The sequence below is a fragment of the Enhydra lutris genome, unplaced genomic scaffold, assembly GCF_002288905.1.
Source record: "Enhydra lutris kenyoni isolate GAN:26980312 unplaced genomic scaffold, ASM228890v2 scaffoldscaffold4, whole genome shotgun sequence".
NCBI classification, from domain to species: domain Eukaryota; kingdom Metazoa; phylum Chordata; class Mammalia; order Carnivora; family Mustelidae; genus Enhydra; species Enhydra lutris.
The window spans coordinates 225,542-240,337 of record NW_019154088.1 but is presented as its reverse complement, the minus strand read 5'-3'; the positions used below and the strand labels follow the sequence as shown (position 1 = coordinate 240,337).

General features: G+C 42.5%; 1 protein-coding gene across 2 annotated transcripts; it reads right to left on the bottom strand.

Annotated features, from left to right (window-relative positions):
* Nucleotides 1-2,443: 2,443 nt before the first annotated feature.
* On the bottom strand, nt 2,444-4,136 carry LOC111161666 (ribonuclease pancreatic-like). 2 transcript variants are annotated; one of them, XM_022525444.1, is made up of 2 exons: nt 4,114-4,136; nt 2,444-2,924 (listed from the first exon to the last, which is right to left on the bottom strand). In XM_022525444.1, exons 1-2 carry the CDS (start codon nt 4,134-4,136, stop codon nt 2,444-2,446), a joined length of 504 nt encoding a protein of 167 aa, XP_022381152.1. The 2 variants fall into 2 exon arrangements, with proteins under 2 accessions (XP_022381152.1, XP_022381162.1); XM_022525454.1 differs by lacking the exon at nt 4,114-4,136 and having other exon boundaries at nt 2,444-2,949.
* Between the last annotated feature and the right edge of the window lie 10,660 nt (nt 4,137-14,796).

Here is a 14,796-nt window from a genome sequence, read left to right as displayed (position 1 = left end):
CAACCTTTTGTCTGTACTGTCATTTGTGAATATCTTCTCCAATTCTGTGGGTTGCCTCTTTGTTTTGTTGACTGTTTCCTTTGCTGTGCAGAAGCTTTTGATCTTGATGAAGTCCATTTTCACTTTTGTTTCTTTGGGAATGCAGAATTTCTGAAGCTTGTTTGTTTTGAAGAATTTTCTAGAAATTAGCATTAACCTTCTTAAAAGAATCACTGGATATGGCCATTTCTGCTTTGAAGCAGATACTCACCTTAATATGTTAGCACCTCAAATTTCCAATTAATCTGCCCAGACTTGTTTCTTGGAAGGGGTTAGTACTCCTTTCTTTGTGGGGTAGCAATAGTCTCCCCACTGAACAGAGACCTCCAATTTGTCACCAGACTATCTGAGGTGTTTCTCCCCTTGATTGTGCCTGACCCTCTCTATGGCAGGACTCTGTCTTTCCTCTCCCAGTGTCCTCCTATTCAGAGCACTTTCCCTCCCCATAGGCTCCCCAGGTGTGATGGTCTGGACCACTGTCACCACTTATCACTTTCTTCCACAGACAGAAGCCCCGAGCACTCCCAGGCCCAGAACATGAGGGGAGTCAGAAGCCAGAGCTGGTGAATGTGCCAATAGTGAAGCAGCAAAACCCCAAGTGAGTATTCTTAAAGGCTCCAGGAAAGTGTTCTCTTACCACCAGCAGGCGGGAAATGAGGAGATTTAGGTTTGGGAATAAGGATGAGATAAACTTAAGACAAATTCTGGCCCAAGGAACCTGTCAAGATACTCTAAGTTCCCTTCTTCATCCTCATTGCTAGTAAGGAGTGGTATCCTCATTACCACAGAAATGCAGGGATGTCTGGCCCTTGTCACCCACAGCCCTTCTCCCCTCTTCAGAAGCAAAAGGTTCGTTTCACTTAAGAGAAACACAGTCTCTTCCAACATTTATGAATTTTGTGCATAAAGACAATGACTGAACTGGTCAGACTGGTGGGAAGTAGGGCTTTTCTCTAGTTCTAGGAGCCAGATGCAGCTGTAAACAGGGGGTCCAATGAGATGATAAAGTGATAACAGAAGCTGATTCTAAGCATGTTCAAGGGCTCTATAGAAGTGGTGCCAGACACGGAGTACTCACAGACCCGGTGCCCTGGAAACAGGAGAGAAAGCCACCAGCGAGGTCAGGGAAAGAGCTATAGCTCCATCCAGAGCAATTAGGGGGGTTTTGTTTGTTTCTTATGAGTTATGTTTTTTAAAGTAGGTGCCATGCCTCCAGTGAAGCCTAATGCAGGGCTGGAACTTGTGATCTTGAGACCATAAGATAGAGACCTGAGCTGAAATCAAGGGTAGGACACTTAACTGACTGAGCTACCTAGGTGCCATCCTCCACTGCACTTAGGAAAAGGGAGACTGCAGGATTTTCTTCCTGAGTCCCCTCTGGTAGCAGAAAGACCGGGACTGGAGGCCAGGAGACCTGGGGTCTAGTCTCAGCTGTGTCACTAAGTAGCAGCAGCCATGAGCAAATCACTTACACTTTCTGAGATTCAGGCTGTTCCTCTGTAAAAGTGGGGATTACATTATCTCAGGGATGGTCAGTGGAACACACACATTTATGTCCATCCTGCCTTCAACGGAGGCTACTGTTCAACCACATCGCTTATTAGAATTTTTTTCTACAGTGTTCTAGGCAAGCTCTTCCCATGAAAGTGGATACACAAGTCAAAATCTACTTATTCTCCTTCAATTTAATAATCTCTACAGACCCCTCTAGCTCCTAAATGGAAGATTCTGATTTTCCAACTAAGAGATGGCCATTTTTGTGATCTGGTAATAGCTCACTCAATAAAAGGAAAAGGAAAAGGAAAATTTAGGATCATAATTTCATCCCCTACTCCTGCCCAAGAAGACCTGGCTGGCTCTTCTTGAGGTCACCCTGTCCTTCCTTCCGTGCCAGAGGTTTTGGTATTTGAGCTCACCCTCCATCAGCTCACCCAGCAGGACAGTCCCAGACTGTAGCTCCCTTTCATCTCAAATAGTGCATACTTAAAAGCTTCATATTTGGCAGCAAGGCATCTCTGAGCAAAGGAATGATCTCAGGTCACTGAAAACCAAGAGTCAGCAGCAAAGGCATGTAATGATTCTATCTGATGCTTACCAAATCTACCCAGATTTACAGTTCTCACCTGAGCAGGAACGCAATCACACAGACAGTACCAGATGGCGACAGCTTCAGAAATCCCGGGGGTTGCAACTGTGTTTTATTGAAAGAATCCAGGAAGTGGTTTACATGGGGCCCCCCGCATCCCCCAAACCACACAGGGGCAATCCCTGAACAGGGACACGTGTGTTTTGGATAGGAGCCCTGACTGGAGTTCTGTCCCTCAGAACAAGGAAGGGAGAGGGGGAAAGCAGGTGCCAGGAGGGGGAGGTGGGGCATCTCTTTGCTTTGGTCTCAGGTGCAGACCTACACAGAACCGTCAAAGTGGACTGTCTCATACTGTACACACTCACAGGCCACAATGATGGGTTTCTGTAGCTGCTGGGTCTGGTAGTTGTATTTGGGGTATTTGGAGCCTTTCTTCAGGTGGCAGTCAATGATGTGCATCTTGGAGCTGCTTTGGTAGCAGTTGGGCTGCCTGTTCTTGCAGGGGACATTTCCCTGGAAGCAGACGGCCTGGACATCTGGCAGAAGCTCGTGGATAAACATGTTCACTGGCTTGCACGGTCCAACCATCATATTCTGGTGGTTCATCATTTGGTTGCAGTAGCTGGCAGTGACGGTGGAGGTGGCCGGGTCCATGTGCTGCCACAGGAACTTCTCGTCCCGTGACTCCTTGGCCAGAGAAGGATGGACACAGCCCAGCACCAGCAGCACCAGGACCAGTAGTAGGAACAGGATGAAGAACCTCTCCTGAGCCATGGTGGTCTCATTCCTCTGGAAGAGCCTAGCCAGGAAAGGAAGAGAAGAGAAAAAGCACTGCCTTAGAAAGAACCCCAGCTCCTACCTGTGGCCTCCCTGGCTCACAGTCTCCTTTTGGGTCAGCCAGAAAGGTATCCTTCCTCCTATGCAATTTTCCAAGGATTGAGACTCTTACATACACTCTTGTCCAAGAGCATTTAAGTCCCCCTTGCTGGAGAGAGGTGGTCCTCACCTCTGGGTGGTGACTTGACAGTGAACCAAAATCCTACAGTCCTGTGTCTGAATACTAGAAATTTTATAATTTAAAATCCATTTGAGGGGACACCTGGGTGGCTCAGTCTGTTAAGTGCCTTGAGCTCAGGTCATGATCTGGGTGTCCTGGGATCGAGCCCCACCTCGAGCCCATCTCCCTGCTCAATGCAGAGTCTGCTTCTCCCTCTCCCTCTGCTGCTCCCTCTGCTTGTGCTTTCTGTGGTTCGCTCTCAAATAAATAAATACATAAAATCTTTAAAACAATAAAATATAAATAAAATATATTTAAAAAACAAATACATTTATACCCAGTGCTCAAGGGGCTTATTAGAAAATCCTTTTGAATAAACCATGAGCTAAACTGAATCCCTGAAATACCACATGACCTCCAGGATCATGATAGACAGAGAGGGGCCTGTTTTCCTCCAATACAAGGGCAACGGCCCAGTGCCTAACACCAGCATCATAGAGAGATGCCATTGTATTCCCGAGTGATGCTTCCCTCCCCCAGTGCCTATGGTTCTCTGCAGCTCACATGCTCCATCCCCATACTGGTCCAGCTCAAGCTTTTTCAGGTGCTAACCTCAGCCAACCTGGTCCCTCTAATCCAACACAGAAGTAGAAGGAGTCCCTGAGACCACCTCCTCAGCCACTGACCTGGATCTCTAGCTTGGTCTCTAGCACAGAGGCTGAAGGCCAGTCTCTGTGATCCCTGGATCCCTAGAAAGGGAATCTTACAGATTACAAAGGGGCTTGGCTTCCAAGGAAATATAGGTGGGAGGAGCATCTTGGTTTCACTTTAGTGGGAACCAAGGACCTGTGAGGAAGGAACCATTGTAGGGAACCATCCACACCACTTTTTTTTTCAGGACTGCTGGGAAGGGCTTGGCTACAACGGTATTGATGTCTGAACCCCAGCAAAGTCCTTGTCATCTCAGGAGGCCATTCTCAACAAATAGTGCTTAGAGGTTTGCAAAGGACACATAAACATGTGATCCTCAGAACAGCAGGGAAAGGAGGTCCTCTGTCTCCCCAGGGGTCCAGGCATGGCTGGAATTCCAACAACACCTCTTCTGGCGGGGGGGGGCAGGTTGTGGGCATCCAGCAGCACCCAATGGAAAGCTGCAAGGACCTGAGGTCTGGGGGTTGGGAGGGTGTAGGTATGGGCAGTGCCCCCGCAGGGAGGAGGAGGAGACCTGCAACCTCCGGACTGCTGGCCACTTCAGCTCTCCTGCATGTGGAAGATGGGTGTGTGGCAGTTCTTGGTCATAGCAACCGCTCCTGGAAGGACAGAGTGGAGGAGAGGAACTAAAGTCAAACTAAATCCCCAAGGGATGTCAGGCTGGCTCAGTCACCAGGGCATGAGACTCTTTTATTTTTTTTTAAAGATTATTTATTTATTTATTTGACAGAGATCACAAGTAGGCAGAAAGGCAGGCAGAGAGAGAGGGAGGAGGAAGCAGGCTCCCTGCTGAGCAGAGAGCCCCATGTGGGGCTCAATCCCAGGACCCTGAGATCATGACCTGAGCCTAAGGCAGAGGTTTTAAACCACTGAGCCACCCAGATGCCCCCAGGGCTTGAGACTCTTGATCTCGTGGTTGCATGTTTGAGCCCCATGCTGGGATTGCAAACTACCTATAAAAAAACCCCAAAAAACAAACAAACAAACAAACAAACAAAAAAAACCCCACCCAAATCCCCTTTGGAGAAAAAATAGAGAACACCATATTTCTTAGCAGAGATTTCCTTCTGTTAACTGAGAAAGAGAGGGAAAACTGAAAAAGAACCGAAGACTTTACTGGGAAGTCTCAGGATTGGGTTTTTTGGAGAAACGCCCCAGAAGCACCCTCCTGCACCAGAAGAGCAGGGTGTTGGGGACAAAGGGTGGGGGACAAGTACCTGAATTGCATCAGGGAGCAGAAGGCTCTGACAGACTGAGCCCTGCTGGTTTATGCTTGGGTTGAATAATGCATTGGTGTTACCACACCATATGATTCCTGATCTGCATGAATTAATCATCTGTCATCAGAAGGCCACACTGGCAGTTTTATGACCCAACTGCCATGTGTCCCATTGACTTTATACGCAACTGCTTATAAAAACAATTACTGGCCAGTTCAAAAGGTCTTTCTCCCCAGTTCAAAACTGGGCAGAAGGGGAAATGGAGATTCAAGATGGAGTCTGTCATGCCCAGAATTTTTATATGATTTCACACCTCCTAAAAAGAGACCTTTCTTTTCTGGGTGACAATTACCATTCCTCTGGAATGAGAATACTCATAATTCCCTCCTTGCTCTGGATTTAGATGGTCTCAGTCCAAACTCTGATTTAACATCTGAGGAGCTGGGCAACTCTCAGAACTGAATTTCTTTCCCTGTTCCTCCGTTTTCTCAATCCTGAGATGGGGATGACGATATGTACCTCTTAGGTTTATTATGAGGACAAAATAAGGTAAGATGGGCAGAAAGCTTGGAGAGGTCCTTGGAAAGCATGATAAATGCTGGCTCTAGTGATGCCTCACATAGGGTGCTGTTGAGATCCTCCATAAAGAATCTGTGTCATTGACATGGAACCATCTCTGACTTCCTAAGAAAGTAGGGGTGAAGTAAAGGACCGCCCAGGCTTTTTTTTTTTTTTTTGTAAAAACCTGAACTGAAAAAAGTAGGCAGTTTTGAAGCCCTGAGGAGAGGAAGAAAGGGGAAGAGGAGAGAAGAGAGGGACCTTAGTAGAAAGAACAGAATTCTTTAAAGGGAAGAGTTTTTATTATGTTGCCACATGATATCCAAGAACTCCTTCGTGAAGTCAGCATGCTAACAAGTATGAATTGGAAAGTGCCAGTGGGGTGAGGATGATGTGGTATGGTGTGAGCTTTTACTTTTATGTTTCTGTAATTTGCCCAGCACCCTATCCTCCATCCAGGTTTGGTCTGTCTCTTTGTCCCACATAGCACGCATATCATCTGGAGTGGTATTGGGAGGAAAACTTCCCTTAACCACTTAGCTTCATGTCAGAGAGCCTGTAATGTCCCTAATAAAAAAAGACTGACGGGAAAATAGACAAGGTTTATTCGCATGCCTGTGTCAGAGCACAAAAGAAGTGGCTCCCTGAACAGCAAGGGATAGAGCTTTCTAGATTAACTTCATAGGAGAAGGAAGGGAGGGAAATAGGATATAAATGGGATCATGTTTTTGTGTTTTTGGGGGAGATAAATGAACTTTTAGGGAACAAGTGGGAAGCAAGACATTTTGTGATAACGTTTGCTTATGTAGGTGTGAGTGGCCTGTCCTCTTCCAGTCTGTAAAACTTCCCCAGTGGAGATTTAGGGCAGTTTCACTCTCAGAAGATTGCCTTTATTCAGGTAAGAGAATCTCTGAGGGACGCCTGGTGGCTCAGTCGGTTAGGCATACAGCATTGATTTCAGCTCAAGTCATAATCTCAGGATCTTGGGATTTACCTCACCATCAGGCTCCTCCCTGTCACCGGGGAGTCTGCTTAAGATTCCCTGTCCCTCTCCCTCTGCCCTTCCTCCCCTACCTCTTAAATATAAAATAAAATAACCACTTAGAACTGAGCAGGTAAAAAGTTAGTGATTTCTACATCAACCACTTTTTAAGGGATGGGTACTTGTTACCTTGCTCTCCCTCTCCTGCTTGCTTCTGACCAGCGACAGAGGACTGCCCCTTCCTCTGGTTCACTGTGCCATTAATTCATTCTCTAACCACAACTCTCCATCTCCCCATTTCTGAGAAATGTAAGTAACAAATCTTATGATTTTGCTTCTGTGTCCATGCCCTGAAACGGAGCCCTGGGTTTTTCACTCCCCAAAGTGGTAACTGGAATGCTGAGAGTAACCTGACCATGTGGATGGCTTGGCCCCTCTTCAGCACATCATAATCTTAACAGAATACACTAGCTCTGATTTCTCAACACACCAACATAGAATTATTTACCCTGACACTTGGGAATGAAGATAAAATAAGGCATTTGCTGACAAAACAATAAAATATAACAAAACCTAATGGAGTTTATAACTTCATTAAAGCAGCCCTCCACTAAAAAAATGTCTAAGCATGGATTTCAGGATACCGAGAAAAGCTACTCAATGGAAGTCTGAAATTCAGGAAGGAATTAAAAAAAGATGATGATAAATATGTGAACAAATCAACGATGTCTTGAGTATATAAAGCAATGATGTGTTGTTGAGTTAAGAAGATAAAATTAAAATAGACATCAGGAACATAACTTGGAAGTGATGTAAATTGCCAAGTGTTCAAGAGATGACTAAAAGTACTGATTAGACTTGTCTGTGTTTACTATGCATTTGAGAATTTCTAAGGTAAACAATGAAAAGATTTGAAACACAGGGTTTGAATTCCAAACTAACAGAGGGAATAAGTAGACTATGGATCAGTTAGGATAGTTTAGGTTGTGCTGCAGTAACAAACTCAAACTTCCAGTAGTTTAAAGTTTCTTACTCATTTCCCGCTACATGTCTATCCTGGTCTAGCTAAGGGGCTCTGCCTGCTGTATTCACTTGGGAAAATAGGCTGACACAGGCTTCATCTTGACACACACTGTCATAATCAAAGAAGCAAAGGAAAGACAACATAGCCCTGGGATGCCCAGGTGGCTCAGTCAGTTAAGCAACCTGCTCATGACTTTGGCTCAGGTCATGACCTGGGGTCATGAGATCAAGCCCCAAGTTAGACTCCAGGCTGAGTGTGGAGCCTGCTTGGGATTCTCTCTCTCCCTCCCGTTCTGCCTTCCACCCAATCTCTCTCCAAGTAAATAAATACAATCTTAAAAAAAAAAATAGCAGCCCACAGGGCTGCTCTTAACCCTTCTGCTGGAAAGATCACATATTCACACTTCATTGAACAGAAAAAGCCTCATGTTAACATTTAAGTACAAGGGACAGAGAAACAGGATCCTTCTAGGTGCCTAGAAGAAGAGAACTGTTTGTGAACAGCTTTAATGGCTGTCGCAGAATAACAGACAAATACACCCATAATCCAAAAGAAGAGAAGAAAAGATAGGAAATAGAAATACCAGAAAAATGAGACCATAGAAAAGGCAAAATCAGGTAGTAGATATTGACTGAGGTGGATAAAAGGGAATAATTACATTATATAAATGGACTAAATGGTCCAGTTAAAAGATAAGATTGATAGAGGGAAAAAAAATGAACACTCTCTTTCTCTGTCTATGGCATATATGTAGAGAGAGTATACACACACACAATGTGTATATTTATATATATGACATTATGTATATATAAGATATATATATATCTTACAATTTAAAAAAAAATTTAAGAAGGAAATATCTTTTTTTAAAAATTTATTTTCAGCGTAACAGTATTCATTGTTTTTGCACCACACCCAGTGCTCCATGCAATACATGCCCTCCCTAATACCCACCACCTTGTTCCCCCAACCTCCCACCCCCCACCCCTTCAAGACCCTCAGGTTGTTTTTCAGAGTCCATAGTCTCTCATGGTTCACCTCCCCTTCCAATTTCCCTCAACTCCCTTCTCCTCTCCATCTCCCCATGTCTCTATGTTATTTGTTATGGTCCACAAATAAGTGAAACCATATGATAATTGACTCTCTCTGCTAGACTTATTTCACTCAGCATAATCTCTTCCAGTCCCCTCCATGTTGCAACAAAAGTTGGGTATTCATCCTTTCTTTTATATATATATATATACATATATATATTTTTTTTAAATTTTATTTTTTATAAACATATAATATATTTTTATTCCCAGGGGTACAGGGTGAATCGCCAGGTTTACACACTTCACAGCACTCACCATAGCACATAACCTCCCCAAAGTCCATAACCCCACCCCCCTCTCCCAACCCCCATCCCCCCACCAACCCTCAGTTTGTTTTGTGAGATTGAGTCACTTATGGTTTGTCTCCCTCCCAATCCCATCTTGTTTCATTTACTGTTCTCCTACCCCCTTAACCCCCCATGTTGCATCTCCTCTCCCTCATATCAGGGAGATCATATGATAGTTGTCTTTCTCCGATTGACTTATTTCGCTAAGCATGATACCCTCTAGTTCCATGCACGTTGTCGCAAATGGCAAGATTTCAATTCTTTTGATGGCTGCAGAGTATTCCATTGTGTATATATACCACATCTTCTTTATCCATTCATCTGTTCATGGACATCTAGGTTCTTTCCATAGTTTAGCTATTGTAGACATTGCTGCTATAAACATTCGGGTGTACGTGCCCCTTTGGATCACTACGTTTGTATCTTTAGGGTAAATACCCAGTAGTGCAATTGCTGGGTCATAGGGTAGTTCTATTTTCAACATTTTGAGGAACCTCCATGCTGTTTTCCAGAGTGGTTGACCAGCTTGCATTCCCACCAACAGTGTAAGAGGGCTCCCCTTTCTCCGCATCCTCGCCAGCATCTGTCATTTCCTGACTTGTTAATTTTAGCCATTCTGACTGGTGTGGGGTGATATCTCATTGTGGTTTTGTTTGTATTTCCCTGATGCCGAGTGATATGGAGCACTTTTTCATGTGTCTGTTGGCCATCTGGATGTCTTCTTTGAAGAAATGTCTGTTCATGTCTTCTGCCCATTTCTTCATTGGATTATCTGTTCTTTGGGTGTTCACTTTGCTAAGTTCTTTATAGATTTTGGACACTAGCCCTTTATCTGATATGTCGTTTGCAAATATCTTCTCCCATTCTGTCAGTTGTCTTTTGGTTTTGTTAACTGTTTCCTTTGCTGTGAAAAAGCTTTTGATCTTGATAAAATCCCAATAGTTCATTTTTGCCCTGGCTTCCATTGCCTTTGGCGATGTTCCTAGGAAGATGTTGCTGCGGCTGAGGTCGAAGAGGTTGCTGCCTGTGTTCTCCTCAAGGATTTTGATGGATTCCTTTCTCACATTGAGGTCCTTCATCCATTTTGAGTCTATTTTCATGTGTGGTGTAAGGAAATGATCCAATTTCATTTTTCTGCATGTGGCTGTCCAATGTTCCCAACACCATTTATTGAAGAGGCTGTCTTTTTTCCATTGGACATTCTTTCCTGCTTTGTCAAAGATTAGTTGACCATAGAGTTGAGGGTCTATTTCTGGGCTCTCCATTCTGTTCCATTGATCTATGTGTCTGTTTTTTTTTTTGCCAGTACCATGCTGTCTTGATGATGATAGCTTGGTAATAGAGCTTGAAGTCTGGAATTGTGATGCCACCAACTTTGGCTTTCTTTTTCAATATTCCTTTGGCTATTCGAGGTCTTTTCTGGTTCCATATAAATTTTAGGATTATTTGTTCCATTTCTTTGAAAAAAATGGATGGTACTTTGATAGGAATTGCATTAAATGTGTAGACTGCTTTAGGTAGCATAGACATTTTCACAATATGTATTCTTCCAATCCAGGAGCATGGAACATTTTTTCATTTCTTTGTGTCTTCCTCAATTTCTTTCACGAGTACTTTATGGTTTTCTGTGTATAGATTCTTAGTCTCTTTGGTTAGGTTTATTCGTAGGTATCTTATAGTTTTGGGTGCAATTGTAAATGGGATTGACTCCTTAATTTCTCTTTCTTCTATCTTGTTGTTGGTGAGAAATGCAACTGATTTCTGTGCATTGATTTTATATCCTGACACTTTACTGAATTCCTGTACAAGTTCTAGCAGTTTTGGAGTGGAGTCTTTTGGGTTTTCCACATTAGTATCATAACATCTGTGAAGAGTGATAGTTTGACTTCTTCTTTGCCGATTTAAATGCCTTTAATTTCCTTTTGTTGTCTGATTGCTGAGGCTAGGACTTCTAGTACTATGTTGAATAGCAGTGGTGATAATGGACATCCCTGCTGTGTTCCTGACCTTAGCGGAAAAGCTTTCAGTTTTTCTCCATTGAGAATGATATTTGCGGTGGGTTTTTCATAGATGGCTTTGATGATATTGAGGTATGTGCCCTCTGTCCCTACACTTTGAAGAGTTTTGATCAGGAAGGGATGCTGTACTTTGTCAAATGCTTTTTCAGCATCTATGGAGAGTATCATATGGTTCTCATTCTTTCTTTTATTAATGTGTTGTATCACATTGATTGATTTGCAGATGTTGAACCAAACTTGCAGCCCTGGAATAAATCCCACTTGGTCGTGGTGAATAATCCTTTTAATGTACTGTTGGATCCTATTGGCTAGTATTTTGGTGAGAATTTTCGCATCTGTGTTCATCAAGGATATTGGTCTGTAATTCTCTTTTTTGATGGGATCCTTGTCTGGTTTGGGGATCAAGGTGATGCTGGCCTCATAAAATGAGTTTGGAAGTTTTCCTTCCATTTCTATTTTTGGGAACACTTTCAGGAGACTAGGAATTAATTCTTCTTTAAATGTTTGGTAGAATTCCCCTGGGAAGCCATCTGGCCCTGGGCTTTTGTTTGTTTGGAGATTTTTGATGACTGTTTCAATCTCCTTACTGGTTATGGGTCTGTTCAGGCTTTCTATTTCTTCCTGGTTCAGTTGTGGTAGTTTATATGTCTCTAGGAATGCATCCATTTCTTCCAGATTGTCAAATTTGTTGGCGTAGAGTTGCTCATAGTATGTTCTTATAATTGTCTGTATTTCTTTGGTGTTAGCTGTGATCTCTCCTCTTTCATTCATGATTTTATTTATTTGGGTCCTTTCTCTTTTCTTTTTGAGAAGTCTGGCCAGTGGTTTATCAATCTTATTAATTCTTTCAAAGAACCAGCTCCTAGTTTCGTTGATTTGTTCTATTGTTTTTTTTGGTTTCTATTTCATTGATTTCTGCTCTGATCTTTATGATTTCTCTTCTCTTGCTGGGTTTATGGTTTCTTTCTTGTTCTTTCTCCAGCTCCTTTAGGTGTAGGGTTAGGTTGTGTACCTGAGACCTTTCTTGTTTCTTGAGAAAGGCTTGTACCGCTATATATTTTCCTCTCAGGACTGCCTTTGCTGTGTCCCACAGATTTTGAACCGTTGTGTTTTCATTACCATTTGTTTCCATGAATTTTTTCAATTCTTCCTTAATTTCCTGGTTGACCCATTCATTCTTCAGAAGGATGCTGTTTAGTCTCCACGTATTTGGGTTCTTTCCAGATTTCCTCCTGTGATTGAGTTCTAGCTTCAGAGCATTGTGGTTTGAAAATATGCAGGGAATGATCCCAGTCTTTTGATACCGGTTGAGACCCGATTTAAGACCCAGGATGTGATCTATTCTGGAGAATGTTCCATGTGCACTAGAGAAGAATGTGTATTCTGCTGTTTTGGGATGAAATGTTCTGAATATATCTGTCATGTCCACCTGGTCCAGTGTGTCATTTAAGGCCTTTATTTCCTCGTTGATCTTTTGCTAGGATGATCTGTCCATTTTAGTGAGGGGAGTGTTAAAACCCCCTACTATTATTGTATTATTGTCAATGTGTTTCTTTGATTTTGTTATTAATTGGTTTATATAGTTGGCTGCTCCCATGTTAGGGGCACAGATATTTAAAATTGTTAGATCTTCTTGTTGGACAGACCTTTTGAGTATGAAATAGCATCCTTCCTCATCTCTTATTATAGTCTTTGGCTTAAAATCTAATTGATCTGATATAAGGAATGCCACCCCAGCTTTCTTCTGATGCCCATTAGCATGATAAATTGTTTTCCACCCCCTCACTTTAAATCTGGAGGTGCCTTCGGGTCTAAAATGAGTTTCTTGTAGGCAGCATATAGATGGGTTTTGTTTTTTTTATCCATTCTGATACCCTGTGTCTTTTGATTGGGGCATTTAGCCCATTAACATTCAGGGTAACTATTGAGAGATATGAATTTAGTGCCATTGTATTGCCTGTAAGGTGACTGTCACTGTATGTTGTCTCTGTTCCTTTCTGATCTACTACTTTTAGGGTCTCTCTTTGCTTAGAGGACCCCTTTCAATATCTCCTGTAGAGCTGGTTTGGTGTTTGCAAATTCTTTCAGTTTTTGTTTGTCTTGGAAGCTTTTAATCTCTCCTTCTATTTTCAATGATAGCTTAGCTGGATGTAGTATTCTTGGCTGCATGTTTTTCTCATTTATTGCTCTGAATATATCATGCCAGTTCTTTCTGGCCTGCCAGGTCTCTGTGGATAAGTCTGCTGCCAATCTAATATTTTTACCATTGTATGTTACAGACTTCTTTTCCCGGGCTGTTTTCAGGATTTTCTCTTTGTCACTAAGACTTGTAAATTTTACTATTAGGTGACGAGGTGTGGACCTATTCTTCTTGATTTTGAGGGGGGTTCTCTGCACCTCCTGGATTTTGATGCTCGTTCCCTTTGCCATATTGGGGAAATTCTCTCCAAGAATTCTCTCCAATATACCTTCTGCTCCCCTCTCTCTTTGTTCTCATTCTGGAATGCCAATTATTCTAATGTTGTTTCGTCTTATGGTGTCACTTATCTCTCGAATTCTCCCCTCGTGGTCCAGTAGCTGTTTGTCCCTCTTTTGCTCAGCTTCTTTATTCTCTGTCATTTGGTTTTCTATATCACTAATTCTTTCTTCTGCCTCATTTATCCTAGCAGTAAGAGCTTCCATTTTTTTAAAAGATTTTATTTATTTATTTGACAGACAGAGAGCACAAGTAGGCAGAGTGGCAGGCAGAGAGTGAGAGGGAAAAGCAAGCTCCCTGCTGAGCAGAGAGCCTGATGTGGGGCTCGATCCCAGGACCCTGGGATCATGACCCGAGTTGAAGGCAGAGTCTTTAACCCACTTTAACCACTGAACCACCCAGGCACCCCAAGAGCTTCCATTTTTTATTGTATTTCATTAATAGCTTTTTATATTTCAACTTGGTTAGATTTTAGTTCTTTTATTTCTCCAGAAAGGGTTTTTATATCTCCCGAGAGGGTTTCTCTAATATCTCCCATGCCTTTTTCGAGCCCGGCTAGAACCTTGAGAATCCTCATTCTGAACTCTAGATCTGACATATTACCAACGTCTGTATTGATTAGGTCCCTAGCCTTTGTATTGCCTCTTGTTCTTTTTTTTTGTGGTGAATTTTTCCGCCTTGTCATTTTGTCCAGATAAGAGTATATAAAGAGCAAGTAAAATAACTAAAAGGGTGGCAACAACCCCAGGAAAATATGCTTTAACCAAGTCAGAAGAGATCCCAAATCGTGAGGATGGAGAAAGGGGATAAAAAGAGTTTCAGAAAGAAAGAAAAAAAAAAAGAAACAATTAAAAAAGAAAATGAATAAAGATAAGATATAAAAAGGAAAAAATATATATATTAGATAAACTAGTTAAAAACGTTTAAAAAGAAAAGGGTAAAAGTTTAAAAAAATTTAGCAGAAGAAGAGAAAAAAAATTGAAAAAGAAAAAAAATTAAGTTATCTGCAAGGTTAAAGAATCATGGGGAGAAAGCCATGAGTTCCGTGCTTTGCTTTCTCCTCCTCTGGAATTCTGCTGCTCTCCTTGGTATTGAAACTGCACTCCTTGGTAGGTGAACTTGGTCCTGGCTGGGTTTCTTGTTGATCTTCTGGGGGAGGGGCCAGTGATTCTCAAGTGTAGTTATTCTCAAGTGTCTTTGCCCCAGGCAGAATTGCATCGCCCTTACCAGGGGTTGGGCTGAGTAATCTGCTCAGGGTTTGCTTTCGGGAGCTTTTGTACCCTGAGCGCTTTACTCCCTAAAGT

Bases quoted from the DNA above. Each gene is read 5' to 3' on its own strand.
- LOC111161666 (XM_022525444.1), bottom strand. From the start codon at position 4,136: ATGTGTCCTTTGCAAACCTCTAA. The intron at 2,925-4,113 runs GCACTATTTGTT...TTTCCTGGCTAG, and splicing joins TGTCCTTTGCAAACCTCTAA to GCTCTTCCAGAGGAATGAGA.